At 48.2% G+C, this 15,000-nt stretch overlaps 1 protein-coding gene across 1 annotated transcript in view; it reads right to left on the bottom strand.

The window, feature by feature from the left end:
* Positions 1 to 4,702: 4,702 nt before the first annotated feature.
* The window catches only part of LOC307243682 (exosomal polycystin-1-interacting protein-like), a 19,146-nt gene continuing 8,848 nt past the window's right edge, over positions 4,703 to 15,000 (bottom strand). Inside the window, exon 3 of the mRNA XM_080018587.1 lies at positions 4,703 to 5,727. Within this exon, the coding sequence (XP_079874713.1) occupies positions 4,798 to 5,664 (867 nt within the window). The 5' untranslated portion in view covers positions 5,665 to 5,727 and the 3' untranslated portion in view covers positions 4,703 to 4,797. The remainder of the gene's footprint in view (positions 5,728 to 15,000) is intronic.

Raw genomic sequence — 15,000 nt, 5'->3', positions numbered from 1 at the left:
AAAGAAAGAAAAAAATGTTTCAATGACCTAATTTTACTGGAGGGTCGTTGAAATAGAAGCATTAGTAACATTCAGAATAACCTTTTCTTATAGTCGTGTCTGAAAGCCCTCGAGGAGTTGCTGTGCAATCATCAAATTAACCAGATGGGCTTGAATAATGAATCCTGGATGCAGAGCCCTCCCGCAGGCAGCGTTTACATTAAGTTTAACGGCTTTATGAGCTGTTGTTCGGAGGAAATAATTTAGATTTGTGTGGTCTGGATTCACTTATCATACCACAGACTTTACAAACAGAGTAGCAGGGAAAAATTAGCTTATTGTTACATAACATTTTTTTTGTGTGTGTTTCATTTAAGCAGAAAAAGGGAGAGCTGAATAACACATGTTGGTTCCTGACCCTCCAGGTCCAGGTCTGGTGAGTCGACCCGATCACAAAGTGCTTTCAGTGCAACACCGCACCACCAACTGCAAACAACAAAACAAAACAAAACTGCGTACGTTTTTACACCGATCCCACCGAACCCACACTCCTTATGCGTGGGTGTTTGTCAAACTTCGTGCAACAAACAAATCGTTCCTGAAACGTCAGATTTCCAAGTCGGCCTTGACTGGCGATGAAACGTTTTCATCGGGAAAACATTAGCGAGAGCTGGCGACCAGAGCAACATGTGGTTGTGCTTTAATGCAGCGTAATCAAAGCAGGAGCGAACTATCAATGTGAGGCATGCGATGCTGCAGGACGAGACAGCAACACGGGCCGCTGCAGCGCGACACTGCAGCGCAACACTGCGACACTGTAGCACAACACTGCGACGCTGCAGCACGACACTGCGACGCTGCAGCGCAACACTGCAGCACAGCAACACGACACTGTAGCACAACACTGCGACGCTGCAGCACGACACTGCGACGCTGCAGCGCGACACTGCAGCACAGCAACACGACACTGTAGCACAACACTGCGACGCTGCAGCACGACACTGCGACGCTGCAGCACAACACTGCGACGCTGCAGTACAACACTGCGACGCTGCAGCACAACACTGCGACGCTGCAGCACAACATTGCGACGCTGTAGCGCAACTCTGCAACGCTGCAGCGCGACACTGCAGTGCGACACTGCAGCGCAACACTGCGACACTGTAGCACAACACTGCGACGCTGCAGCACAACACTGCGACGCTGCAGCACAACACTGCGACGCTGCAGCACAACACTGCGACGCTGCAGCACAACTCTGCGACGCTGCAGCGCGACACTGCAGCGCAACACTGCGACGCTGTAGCACAACACTGCAACGCTGCAGCACAACACTGCGACGCTGCAGCACAACTCTGCGACGCTGCAGCGCGACACTGCAGCGCAACACTGCGACGCTGTAGCACAACACTGCGACGCTGCAGCACAACACTGCGACGCTGCAGCACAACACTGCGACGCTGCAGCACAACACTGCGACGCTACAGCACAACACTGCGACGCTACAGCACAACACTGCAAGGCTGCAGCACAACACTGCGATGCTGCAACGCGACACTGCAGCACGACGCTGCAGCACAACACCGTGAATCTACAATGCCCTAACACAACGACACAACAATGCAACGCTGCTACGCTACAACGCTGCAAAGCTGCTGCTACAACACTGCTGCCATGTTTTCTAAGGGTTCAGGTGAACGCGTAAGTGAAGCGTAATTGAAGGGGGAAAGAAACAGCACAAGCACGTCTGTTCACACACAGAGACCCACCCACACACGCATGTGCACACGCGCGCACGCACACACACACACACACACACACACACACACACACACACACACACACACACACACACACACACACACACACACACACACACACACACACACACACACAGGCCCAGCCCAAGTCCATAATGGTTAATCTGCGGAACAGACGTGTTGGCTGCAAAAAGTGTTGGTGAGAGCAGTTTAAACACTGTCTCTTTCTCTCTGAGGATATGAGCTGGAACCAGAGAGAGAGAGAGAGAGAGAGAGGGAGAGGGTGGGGAGGGGGGCGGTCAAATAGAGGAAAAGAGAGAAAAGGGAGGGAGAGAGGAAGCGACAGAGAAAGAGAAAGGGAGGAGGAAGAGAGAGGGATGAGTAAGAAGGAGGGAGAGAGCATAGGTGAAGGAGGGAGTAAAAAAGACTAAAAGAGAAGCGGGAGAGAGGGAGAAAGAGGGAGTAAGAGAGCAGAAAGAAAGACGGGAGAGAGAAAGAAAAGGGGTGAGAGCAGTGGGAGAGAGAGAAGAGAGAGAGTTTAATAGGAATAGGGTGTAACTTTTCTCTCTGTCTCAAACACCTTTTTAAGACAGTTTTTCATCCGGATCCTCCGTGCTCTGCTAAGACGGAGGAACCGCAATAACCATGATGAATCAATCACATCAATGACTCAATAACATCAATGAATTAATTACATCAATGAATCAATAACATCAATAATCTATCAAATCAATGAATCAATAACATTAATGAATCAATCACATCAACAAATGAATGAAGTCAATGAATCAATAACATCAATGAATCAATCACATCAATGAATAAATAACATCAATGATTAATCAATAACATCAATGAATCAATAACATCACTGAATCATCAATGAATCAATAACATCAGGTTCACTTATGATTCCGCCGATCCCTCTTTCTTTTCATATTCCCCTCGTTTCCCTTTTGCCAAATCCTCTTGTTTGGCTTCAGACTCCCCCTCGCTGCTCTTCCTCCTCCTCCTCTTCTTCTTCTTCTTGTTTTCCTCTCATCCTAACCTGCTTTGGGAACAGCATGTTTTATTTTTCATCAGGCCATCTGCACTCAATAAAGGTTTTTTGGGGCGAAGAGCGGCACAGCTGGGAAAGCTGCGGCGCGGCCTCGCCCACGGTTCACAGCGCAGCAGGCCCACGACCCGGGCCCTTGTCTTCCTCGCTCTGGCCGTCCAGCCTGCTGCCCAGCCCTTTGGCAAGGCGTTTTCCCACGTCGGTTTGTGGCGGCAGTTTTCCGGGAAAAAGAAAGACTTCTCACTTACAGAGCACTGGAGCCGAGCCACATCAACACACAATAATGTCCTTTTGTTTGTTTAGTTTTTTTTTGCGTTTTGTTTTTGCTGAGCAGGTCATCTTGAAAAGGGGTTTTAGCGAGCGCTCATTAGTTGAGGCAGCGATTAAAAGGACGTCAGGGAAAAGCAGCATGATGCAGTCAGTGTGGCTCCTACAGCTAAACCTGTAGGAACCTGTTTTGTCATCATCACGCCCAGTCGTCCCTTACACCGCTCCCCATCTTCGTTGTGTACAAAAGCCGACGTCTGCTGTAAATCTGTAGTTGTGCTGACAATGCTACAGCTTATTGACACGAGCCACAGTCTCCGCTCCTTACTACCATTGACCATTCAAAGCTCCTGATGAAGGCTGTAGACCGTACCTGTAAGGCTGTAGACTGGAGACACACTCCTCTCTGGTGTAAACCGCCTCCCTCGTGTCCGCTACCAGTACATCTGACAAGGCCTGGATAGGAGCTGATTGGCAGCTCTGGAACATCTCGTGCTGTCGTGAGAAAGGTCAAATCCGTCCAGCGGATTGCTCATCGAGCTGTCGTCTGGCCAAGGACGCCCGGTACAGTATACGGCAAAGGACGGGGGTTTCTGAGTCCCAGAAAGAAGTTCAGGGGTCTTAAGAGACTCGTGAGGAGATCTCTTGTCGTAAGGGTCGTTCACCCCATTGAGCACCTTGCCGTTATCCGCCACGACAGGGTATCTCCATGCTTATTGTCCCCATTATCATCATCAAAAAGTCTTTAAATGTGCGGTGTCGTTTGAAAGTCCCCTGGCGTATGCCTTCCATTAGTCTTTGTTATGTTTTAGGATCAGACCAGACCAGGCTACGCACAACGGCCGTTATTACAACTTTCCTGGCACTGCCATCGGAGCTTCACTTGGAGATGGGGTTAGCTCGTCCCTCCGGTCGCAGCAGAGGGGTGGAGTTTGGCAAAGGTAGCGACGTCACGAGTGCGTTGACATTGCTTCGTTCCTGTCCGTCTGGTTCATCTCATGTTTCCTGTTGTTGCGAACCCACATGCCAAGCCAAACCGGGGCCAGTGAACAACACACAAGCTCAGATTCTGAATGAGAGGGAGCCAGCGCGCCGGTGGTGCACATGCTCCGTTTGAAAGATGACGTATTCCCCATGGCGCGGTGATTAATAGAAACCCAAACACGCCAGCGGGGGGAAATACTGATGTCAGGCTAGGTAAGGAGGCATCAGTCACCATGGCGATATCAGGAAGGGTCTTGTTTACTCATGCCGACGGAAATATTTTCCTTGGAATCGGCAGAAACACGTAAACAGTTTATACAGCTTCACTACAAGATGCATAGGGGACTCTTGAGAACTAAAAGGTTTTCTCCTGGAATGTTCGGGAACTCAGAGTCGTTCTAACGTTCCTGGCTCCTACAGCGGGAGGCACTGGCAGTCCATGGTGTCCCATACGAACTGGCCTGGGTTTAGAATAGGTAGTATTGTGATTGTGAAACTGGATCAATTCCACTGTAGTGTAGCGTGTCCTCATAGATGACATCTGTGCCGTGGTGGTCATGCAGTAATGCCCCCCCCCCAAAAAAAACCCACATCCCCCCTGGGATCCACACGCAACGCAGAAACAAAGCATTCATAACGAAACAAAGTGCAAATTCCAAAAATATCCCCTAAGAAAATGTATCCGCCTGAGAATTGAAAAGCTGACGTCAGATCTCCATTCGAATGTGACGCAAATAAGCAGCTCCTGTGCTAGTAGACGAAGGTGAGGGCCAGTTTGCGTTCAGGCTCTGGTTCCTGGTCCTGAGACCCCGTCGCTTCGGCGGGTGGCGGGGTGGAGGGCGGGGTGGAGGGCAGCAGAAGGCGCAGGGGCAGGTTGGGGAACTGCAGTGGGAGCGTGGACACCGTCAGCCCGGCCACGCTGTAGGCCTTCAGGGCGGTGAGTCCATTCAGTGCCGCCACGTCAAGAACGGTCACCTGGAGAGGAGTGGAAGATGAGGAGGAGGAGGAGGAGGAGGAGGAGGAGGTGGAGGATGAATCCGAGGCATGGGTCCCTTCTTCAGTGATGGTGTCTCCTTCGGGCGTTGTGATTGTGATTTCCTGGTTGGGGAAGGGGACGCCCGGAGTGGCGGTGTGGATCCTCAGCGTCTTCAATCCTACCAGAGCCAGGTACTGACTCTCCAGGGGGTCTCCTCCGCAGAAGGCCAGGCGTAAATGGCCGACGGCGCTCCGGTTCAGCAGGTCCTGGAGGACCCAGGCCTCCCTCAGCCACACAGTCACCCCTCCGGGCTCTGCCAGGCCAGCAGGGGGCAGCGCCCAGCGCTGGACGGTGTGGCAGCTGCACAGCAAGTTCGCAAGCGCCTCATCGCAGTCCGGGATGCGTGCCGAGCAGCTGCAGTTCCGCAGGCTGTTGCCGGGGGTGTTGCTCTCGAAGAGCAGCGTGGCGTTAGCGGCCGCATGGGAGGCAGCGGTGGAGGAAGAAGAAGAAGAAGGAGAAGATGGAGAAGAAGAAGAGGCGGGGGTGGAGTCTGTCGTCAAGGTGACGGGAGACGGCAGCAAAGACAGCCACAGGAGCCACGGGAACAGAGCAGAGGAGATCCTGTTTAGAGACATCTCCATGGCAACCAAACTGACTACATCTTCACCCGCTGGAGAGGGCGGAGAGGGCGGAGACCGCTGCAGCTGCAAGAGAAGGAGAACGGGGTTAGTGTCATTTTGAAATGACTCGCAGAGGAAACTAATTGATAATATACATTCATCATTCATCATTGGTGCAAGTGTTTGAATCAAAATCTGTCCATCAAATCTGTGTTGGGCGGACTTCACCTCAAACCCCAGAATTCCACAGAATTCTCTTTTGTTTGTGAATGTTCATCCATATGCACAGTTTACCGAACACAACTAGCTACGCCATTTTTTTTTAATCAAAATTAGATTCCACTTTAATGTGCTTCTCTCTAATTGTTGAATTTAAAAATACATTTTAATTTTAGCTCTTGACCTTGAGGTCTCTAAAACTCTCCATGTGAGCGCTGTGTGTTGCCGCGGGACACCTTCAGCTGCCAGTGGCGCTCTGCCCTCTTTAGTGCAGCTTCTATCGGGGACTGAGCCTCAAGGAAATTGTCGTTCTTGGAGATCTAGACTGGAACCGGCCACATCCAGTATCTGATGATCTGAAAGCTTTTAGCGACTCGCTTAAACCGCTTCCAGATTGTTGATTGTCCCTCTAGACCCGATGTGAAATGTCCTGAAAGACCGTCTCTCGTTGATCTAACCCTAACCAGCGTCCCTCATTAAATACCTTCAGTAAATACACAAAAGTAAAGCTGCTCCTCTATTCGCAAATTACACATTAGTGACCACGGTGTTGTTTCCACAGTTAGAAATACAAAAATTCTCCCATAAAATCTCTGATAAGGCTCAAATGCTTGCTTGTTTTAATAAGCCTTTCAATGCCTCTGGGTCCTTGTTTGACTCGCTCAACACTACTCGTGAGAATTCCCCCAATCTTAGTTCTGGTCATGTTATGAAAGAGTCAACGCTTTACTTTTAATCCGGTTACAGTCTCAGAGAAGGCCTCAAACTTTTTTTGAGAAGAAAATCGAGCGGTCCTGACGACTTGGAGCCTTATGGTAGGGTGACGCCGCCTGCGACGGGGCTTCTGTCCCCCTGGCATTTGTGGGCATGTCGGCTCAAAATCGACCGGCTGTTGTGTGTGCGCCAAACATTTGGAACCTGTCTCCTTTTCCATATTTAATGTACATTATAAAGATAGATGGTGCCATGTCTACTATTTCAAATTGAAATGGTAAATACAAAATAAATAACCACTTGAAAAAATGACGTAAATAATTTTGCCATCCCTCCATTAAAATAAAAAAATTTCATTATTGAAGAGACATAAAATGACGTGTTCCTTATGTTTTGGATAGTTTAGGTGACGTTTTTCATTAAAAAAATAATAGGAACAATACGCAGCGGTCCAAGAGTCCATTTTCCAAGGCTCAGCGCCATTGAGAGCGTATGTTCCCTCCTATTGGCTGTCGCCCGGCGCTCAGTGCTGCTCATTTGCACATAGTCGCTGTGAAGCCGTGAGCTCCGCCCCCTGCAGCTTCACCCCTGCAGGCTTTTGAGACTGTGCATCGTCCACTATTGAAGCAAACTTAACAGTGTAAGACTGTCAGGACAAACTGTCTGCTGGTTCCAAAATTATCTACCAGGCAGACCTCAGTGTGTGCAGGCAGAAGGTCTTACCTCTAGCTCCCTTAGTGTATCCAAGGGCGCGCCTCAGGGATCGATCCTGGGACCACTCCTATTCATTATCTACAGTACATCAACAGCCCTGATTTCCACTTTTATGCAGATGAAAATGTCATATAACTTCCATATAATATTGCACAACATGCCAAACTTGTTTTGAATTCTGAAACAACAAAACTCACAATGTTTTTATTCGCAAAATCAACGCCATTGAACCTTCCATCTATCATCACTTTCCAGGGCTCTGAGACTGTACCTCAAAACAAATATCTAGGAATTGTATTTGATTATTGTGGCAGTCCCGCCTGCCACGCACCACCCGAATGGCGCTTTCAGGGCCCTCCGACACAGAGACTCAGGCAGGGAAGTTGCAAACACACCAGTTTCCTGTGGGGGTGGCAAGATGGAAGAAGCCGGGAGCAGATGGACACATGTCATGACAGAGGCTCTCCCCGTGTGTGTGCGTGGGGATGGGTGATTTATCTGTTGCTCGCTGGTTGCTCTGGCAAGCAACAGGCGTACAGCCACCCTGATCCCGGGCCCAATTACCCCAAGACAGGTGTGGCTGCCTTTGACCACACCACCTCCACACCACACTGATTCTCCCTCTTTTACAGTAAGTCTCACATTCAGCAATTAGTGAAAAGACCGAAGCTGAAACAAGAAACAAGTCTCGCGTTTCCTTCGTGGCCAAAAGGAAACTTGTTGCTGCCACCGTTACGTCTGCGCTGGACTATTGTTATATATATAGTTATATACATTGCTGCATCTGCGCACTATGTCCACCATGAAGCACTGAAGTTTATTACAAATTTAAACTTACTCACCGTTGCTCTTGTATGGTCAGGGAGGTTGGTCTGCCTTGTCCACAAGTAGACTTGGCCATTGGCATATTTTTTATTTTTAAGGCTATTCTTGCTCTGCTTCCATCTTAACCTACGGATCTACATCCTTCAGAAAAGTACGGGGAGATTTTGTCTTCGCTCTCAGGACTTATTCCTACTATCTGTCCCTAAAGTCTGTACTGAATTGGGAAAAGGGGAGTTTTAGTTTGCTGCTCCCTCTGCTTGGAACCCGTTGCAAAATGACCTGATTCTTCGGGAGCCGGTTTCACTGGATGTATTTAAATGAATTATAATGACTTGGGGGCTGCAGGCACATCTGGCTCTTGATGTTTTGACTCATTCGTATTGCGCTGCCTGTTTCATCCCTGATGTTGGTGACTTGTGACGAATGTTGATGAATGTCTTTGATATTCCATGATTCTGTAATTGAGTCTTTATTTTCGTTGTAAATTTGGTTTCTCACGTCTGCAAGCCCGTTAATTGTGCTGCTGCCTGTCTCCGTCAGGACACTCTTGTAAAATGGATTTTTAATCTCAACGAGACTTTTCTTGGTTAAATAAATTCAATGAATGAAATAAATAATAAATAAATAAATACGTTGCTTTGGCAAAATACAGCCGGGCTGACCCCGCCACCAGCAATGTAAAAGCAGCCAGAACAAAAACAAAAAAGTACAGAATATGGGATTTCTTTCAGAAAAATAATCCTACTGATTACCACTTGAAATAAGTAGACGGGACGTAACTGTTTTCTGTCTTTTTGAGTTAAGTTTGAGTTCATTTTCTTAGTTAAAGAAAAAAAGCCAACATGCGGCACAAAGAAGCTCTCTTCGCGCTCGGTGTCCGACAGTAACCTGTGCTTTTTTCCCTTTCCAATCCAGGCTCTCGCACAAGTAATTGAGCCACTTATTTTTACTTTTTTTTTTTCTTTCCAACTTTATTGGGGAAAGGTCCTTCCAGGCCCGGGGCTACTGTGGCTGGCATATTAGGCCGTCCATAAACGTGCCTGCAGAAAAAAAAAAAAGAAAAAAGAAAAAAAAAGAAAAAAAGAAATAAAAGCCAAGGAGCCATTGGCCAGCCAGGCAAATTAAAAGGTCCAGGAAAAATAAAACACTGCCTCCTTTCTTTTCCCGTTCAGGAAGGGAGGAAAAGTGGGAACTCTCACTCTGCTGTAGTTCTCTCTCTCACTCTCTCTCTCTCCCTAAAGCAGGGGAGGACTTCCTGCTGTTTTGATTGGCAGGGCAGATGGATCCAATGTTCTGGGCTGTCTGAGACTCAGGCTGGAGGGGAAAAAAAAAGAACCCAGCCGTAATTGATGCGGTGCAGGAGCGAGCAGAGCTTTCTACATCCGAGTAGAACTGATGAGGGCTTCATCTGCCAGGCCTCATTCCAGGACCAGAGAGAGGGGCTCAGCGAGGAGCCGGGGAGATAAGAATCGTTTCATAAATGTTTATATGGTGACCTTAAATACCTCAGATCCTTGAATGAAAAATTGCATGGGAATAACAGGAAAAACAGAATGTTCTTCCCAGAAGGTTTCATGCCAGGGTTTGCTTGCATTCCCTCCTTTCTTAAATCTGTTCAGAGGAGTCGGCCCGTTTTGGCTCCGCCTCTTGCACTGGAACTGTGATGTCTGATGGATGACGATGATGACGATGGGCAACTGGTCGGTGTTGCAGGCAAACGGGGGAAGTTACCGTTTAGTTTGAATTTCAACGCCATGTGGTTGTGATTATGCGACGCCGATGCAAAGCTCACCTTTTTCCGTGCCTGTGCACACACATGTGGGTCTCTGATGGAACCACTAACACACACACTGTGGAATAAGAACAACTCGGTCAGTTTGTTGTGAGCCGCCTGGTTCAGAAAACACGTCCTGAAACAGCCCGTTCAGCTTTGCAGCCCTGATCTGTGTCGCCGAGGGCTCCGTTCTAATTACGACCGCCCTCCGTCTGAATAGCTCCGCCCAAGGCTGGAGCGCCGCCGCACCGCTCTGTTGTCGGCTGCAGAGACCAGCACAAATCTTATTAAAGAAAGAGGAATTAATACCAACTGTCTCTGTTTCTGTAAAGAAACTGCAGACGAGGGAAATGTAAGTACAGGTACTCCTCACTTAACCACCTACCTGTTTATATTATATTTATATATATGTATTCAACAGGTACTCCTCACTTAACCACCTACCTGTTTCACAACCGTTAAGACTTACCACTAGCCCTCTGACCAGTCTGTACTGTACACTGTGTACAATACCGCGGCGTGCACGGAATCTCAGCGTCAGGGATCTCATTGCGCATCACCCTTTATTTACTACACACTATATATACTGTGTATAGTGTATATACTATATACACTGTATGCATCTCATCTCATCACCGTTCTCAGACTCGTTCCTGCAGTCAGTCAGTATTCACTACACTAGCGTTCGCAATCCCCACGCCCCCTTTCCGTGAAATAACACTATATATACTATATACAGTATATACACAATATATTCCAGCCACGCCCCCTTACAGTGAAGTAACAGGGTCCTCGCTTATCGACCAATTGGCTTAACGACCTGGTTGTAATAACAGAACTTGGTTGTAAAGTGAGGAGTACCTGTAAAAGAAAGGAGTACTTGTATATGACAAATTATTGTACTGTGTGTTTCCTTGTGTGTGTGTGTGTGTGTGTGTGTGTGTGTGTGCTTGTGTATGCGTGTGAGGTTGACTGCCCTAGAGGCTGCGGCATGCCATCCGCCTCCCGTTTCTTCTAACAAAACTGATTTTTTTTTATTTTATCTTCCGACGTTTCCGTAATTGAATGAAACAGAAAAGCCCAGAGCCCCGTCGTATCCAGCGGCGTTCCAAGCTCTGCTCTGCTCTGGACACCACAATGAAAGTGTGAACAAACTTTTAAAAGAGGCCTTGTAGATCTGATATGAATGAAGATTCAGCAACTGGATTGATTATCATTCGCCTCAAATTCAGAAACCGATTTTGTTGAACTGACGAGGTGAAATCAGGGAAGGTTTCCAGGTAAATACAACGGAATTCTGAGTAAAACTCAAACCTCATTGGCTGAAAGAACCCGGAACTTGTGCTCAAACCCCATTGGCTCACAGAACTCAGGGACTCAGGAGGGTGGCCCTCCCACTTAAACAGAGCGTCAGGGACGGCGCATGTTAGAGGCATGTTATAATGGCTAGAATGCAAAATCTGAGTGGTATTTATATTGTGGTATTTCAGTAAAAAAAAAAACGTTAAAAAAAAGTTTTGGGGACCTCAGAGAGCTATATTAACCTGTGTAAAAAGGAACATAATAGGTCCCCTGCTAGCTGCTTGGCGCCGCTCCTTGTGGTTGCCTGCGCAAAAGCTCCGTATGATTACGCACATTTTAGTATTTATTTTCGTTTTACATCGCTATGTCCGTCAAAAATTCATCGGCAGTGATGATACGACCGTGATACGACCGTGATGCCCTCGTGGATATAAAACAATCCCTAAAAGAACAACTATGGGACATTTTAACCCCGGATCCAGAGTGGCCGGTGGAGATTCTATGCGGCAACATGATCAACAAGGACAATAACATCAATGCAGTCGCTGTCCCTTTGGGTGGGCCGAGAAGACAGGGAAAACACCGCGGTAAACGAGGCGACCTTCGGATCAGAATGAGGACGCAACCTTATCGTCAACCCCTGCCCAATATCGTTCTTGCCAATGTCCAGTCCCTGTAGAAAACAAGATGGATGACCTTCGAGCGAGGATTACATTCCAACGGGATACGAGGACCTGTTGCATCCTCTGCCTGACGGAGACATGGCTGAGCCCGCTGGTGCCAGACCACACCATTCGTCCAGCCGAGGCCTTCTCCGCGTTCGGCGCCGACAGGTCGGAGGAGTCGGGGAAATCGAAGGGTGGAGGCGTCTGCCTCGTGATCAACAGCAGCTGGTGTAACCCCAATAACATCAAGGCTCTCTCACGTTTCTGTTTGCCGAATCTGGAACAGCTGAGGATCGCATGCCGTCCACTCTACGTCCCCTGGGAATTCAGTATGGTCGTCATCACAGCGGTTTATATTCCACCGCAGGCGGACACCAACACAGCTCTGTGGGACCTGTATCATGTGTTGAGCGGACATCAGAACAAACAACAAGACACGGCTGAGGTGGTGGCTGGGGGCTTTAACAGGGCGAACCTTAAATTTCCATCAACACATTACGTGTGCCAGCAGGGGAGATAGAACTTTGGACCACTGCTAAACACCATACAATAACGGATACAAAGCTGTCTGACTCCCTGCTTTGATCGGACCAATCAGAGGCCGCGCTTCTGGACGCTCTGCGTGACGTTGAGTGGAGCATGTTCCAATCGAGTTCCAGTGACGTCGGTGAGTTTACGGAAATACCCATGAGCTTCATAGCTATGTTGGCGGACAGCATGACCACGCCGAAAGTTTGGATTTTTATTTCCTAACCAGAAACCATCGGTCGATAAATCCATCCGCGGTGCTCTGAATGCTTGCACGGCCCTTTACAACGAAGGTCTTGTATCTGGCAACCATGGACAACTACAAAGCGGCGTCCTATAAACTGTGGAAGGCGGTGAAGAATGGACATCCAGGAACACAGTGGAGATATAGATGGAGGAGGAGGGCACTAGACACTTGTGGCAGGGGCTGCGGACTATCTTGTGGACGCCTCTCTAGCCAACGACCTGAACTCCTTTTATGTGCTGTTTGAGGCTGGCAACAACATTGCTAGCTCGCTGGCTAATTGGAGTCTCACCGCTGCGGATGAGCCTGCACTCTCAGTGTCCGAGCATGACGTCAGGAGGGCTCTGATGCTTGTGAACACCAGTAGAGCTGCGGGCCCAGATGGCATATCTGAGCGTATACTGAAGACCCGTGCTAACCAGCTAGCCCTGATGCTCACTAGGATATTCAACGCCTCCCTGGCCGAATCGGTGGTCCCCTCCTGCTTCAAGAGGTCCACCATCATGTGCCAAAGATGTGCCAAAGATGGCCTCTCCAGCCTACTTGAATGACTACCGTCGGGTGGCCCTTACCTCGGTGGTCATGAAGTGCTTTGAGAGGCTGATTGAGGATTACATCAGAGCCTCCCTCCCCCGCACCATTGACCCGCTGCAGTTTGCATACCGGCCGAACAGATCCACGGATGATGCGGTCTCTCAGGTACTGCACACCACGGTCACGCACCTGGATGGCCGGAATGCAGGCTATGCGAGATTGCTGTTCATCGACTACAGTTCAGCTTTCAATAGACCTAGGCCCCACCAGACCGGTTGTCACGCTGCTGGAGCTAAGACTGAACACTCTGCTGTGTACCTGGATCCTGGACTTCCTCACAAACAGGGCCGAGGTGGTTAGGGTGGGGAGGCACATATTCAGCTCCCTCACCCTGAACACAGGATCCCCCCAGGGCTGTGTCCCTAGCCCCCTACTGTTCTCCCTGTACACACATGACTGTGTGGCCATGTCCAGCTCCAACACCATCATAAAGTTTGCTGACTACACCGTTGTGCTGGCCTGATCAACGACGATGACGAGAAGGACTACCATGAGGAGGTGGCTGACCTGTCACTTTGGTGCCAGGACAGTCTCCTGCTGAACCTCAGCAAAACTAAGGAGCTGATTGTGGACATTAGGAGAGGATTACCACCAAGGACGCTTGCGCCGCTGATTATTAATGGGACTTCTGTCAACAGGGTGAGCAGCTTCAAGTACCCGGGTGTCCACATCACAGAGGACTTAACATGGACTATACACACAGACACTCTGGCGAGAAAGGTGAGGCAGCGTCTTTACCCCCTCAGGTAGCTGAAGAAATTCAGGGTCTCGGTGAGGATCCCCAAGTCCTTCTACTGTGGAGCGGTGGAGAGCATCCTGACAGGCAACATCACTGCCTAGTTTGGGAACTGCCCTGCTCAGGACAGGCGGGCCCTGCTGAGGGTGCTGCGTTCAGCTGAAGGTACCACTGGAACTACCCTCCCCTCCGTGCAGGACCTATACACCAGGAGGTGTAGTAGCAGAGCTGCAGCATCATGAAGGTTCCTCACCACCCCAACAACAGACTGTTCCAGCTGCTGCGGTCAAGCAAGCGGCTCCGCAGCCACACAGCGAGAACGGAGAGACTGAGACGGAGTTTCTTTCCGCAAGCCATGAGAACTGTCAACGCTGAACTCACCAGGGGTCCTCACCGAGTCACTCACATAGGCCCCACTGCCTTACTGTACTGTATGATGCGCACTGTGCTACATACTGTGCTGTTACATTATTGCTGTTCTGTTCGGTGTTACTGAATTTCTGTGCAGTACTGTTGTGAAACTGTACTGTATATCTCCACACACACTACCTCGCTTTATTCACATGCCACTTTACTGCACATATCTGTATATATTCAAAAAGTCTAATCCTCTTATTTCTAATTTGAATCCCTGTTCAGTGTATTACCTTTTTATGCTTATTTTATTCAATTTATTACATTGATATATTTATGATACATTGATATATTTATGTACACCGCGGACAATATCCACACTCACGCAAACATAAACAGTATGTACCTAGAAATGCTAAGTCATGGAATTATTTTTTAGCATTTAAAAGCATGAAAAGCAGATAAGAATTGCTAGATAGACTGATAGATTTTGTCAAATTAGATGGCCTCACCTTCGAACTTATATAATAATAATATAATAATATGATAAAATAACAATATAAATAATAGTAATAATAATATAAATTATAATAGTAATAATATAAAAAATATTACTACAGCTTAATAATAATAATAATATAGTCTCATAAAATAATGTATAGTAACATATAAATATATAAATCATAAT

The sequence above is a fragment of the Zeus faber genome (genome assembly GCF_960531495.2).
Source record: "Zeus faber genome assembly, chromosome: 18".
Classification (NCBI taxonomy): domain Eukaryota; kingdom Metazoa; phylum Chordata; class Actinopteri; order Zeiformes; family Zeidae; genus Zeus; species Zeus faber.
This window is presented reverse-complemented; position numbering and strand designations above follow the sequence as displayed.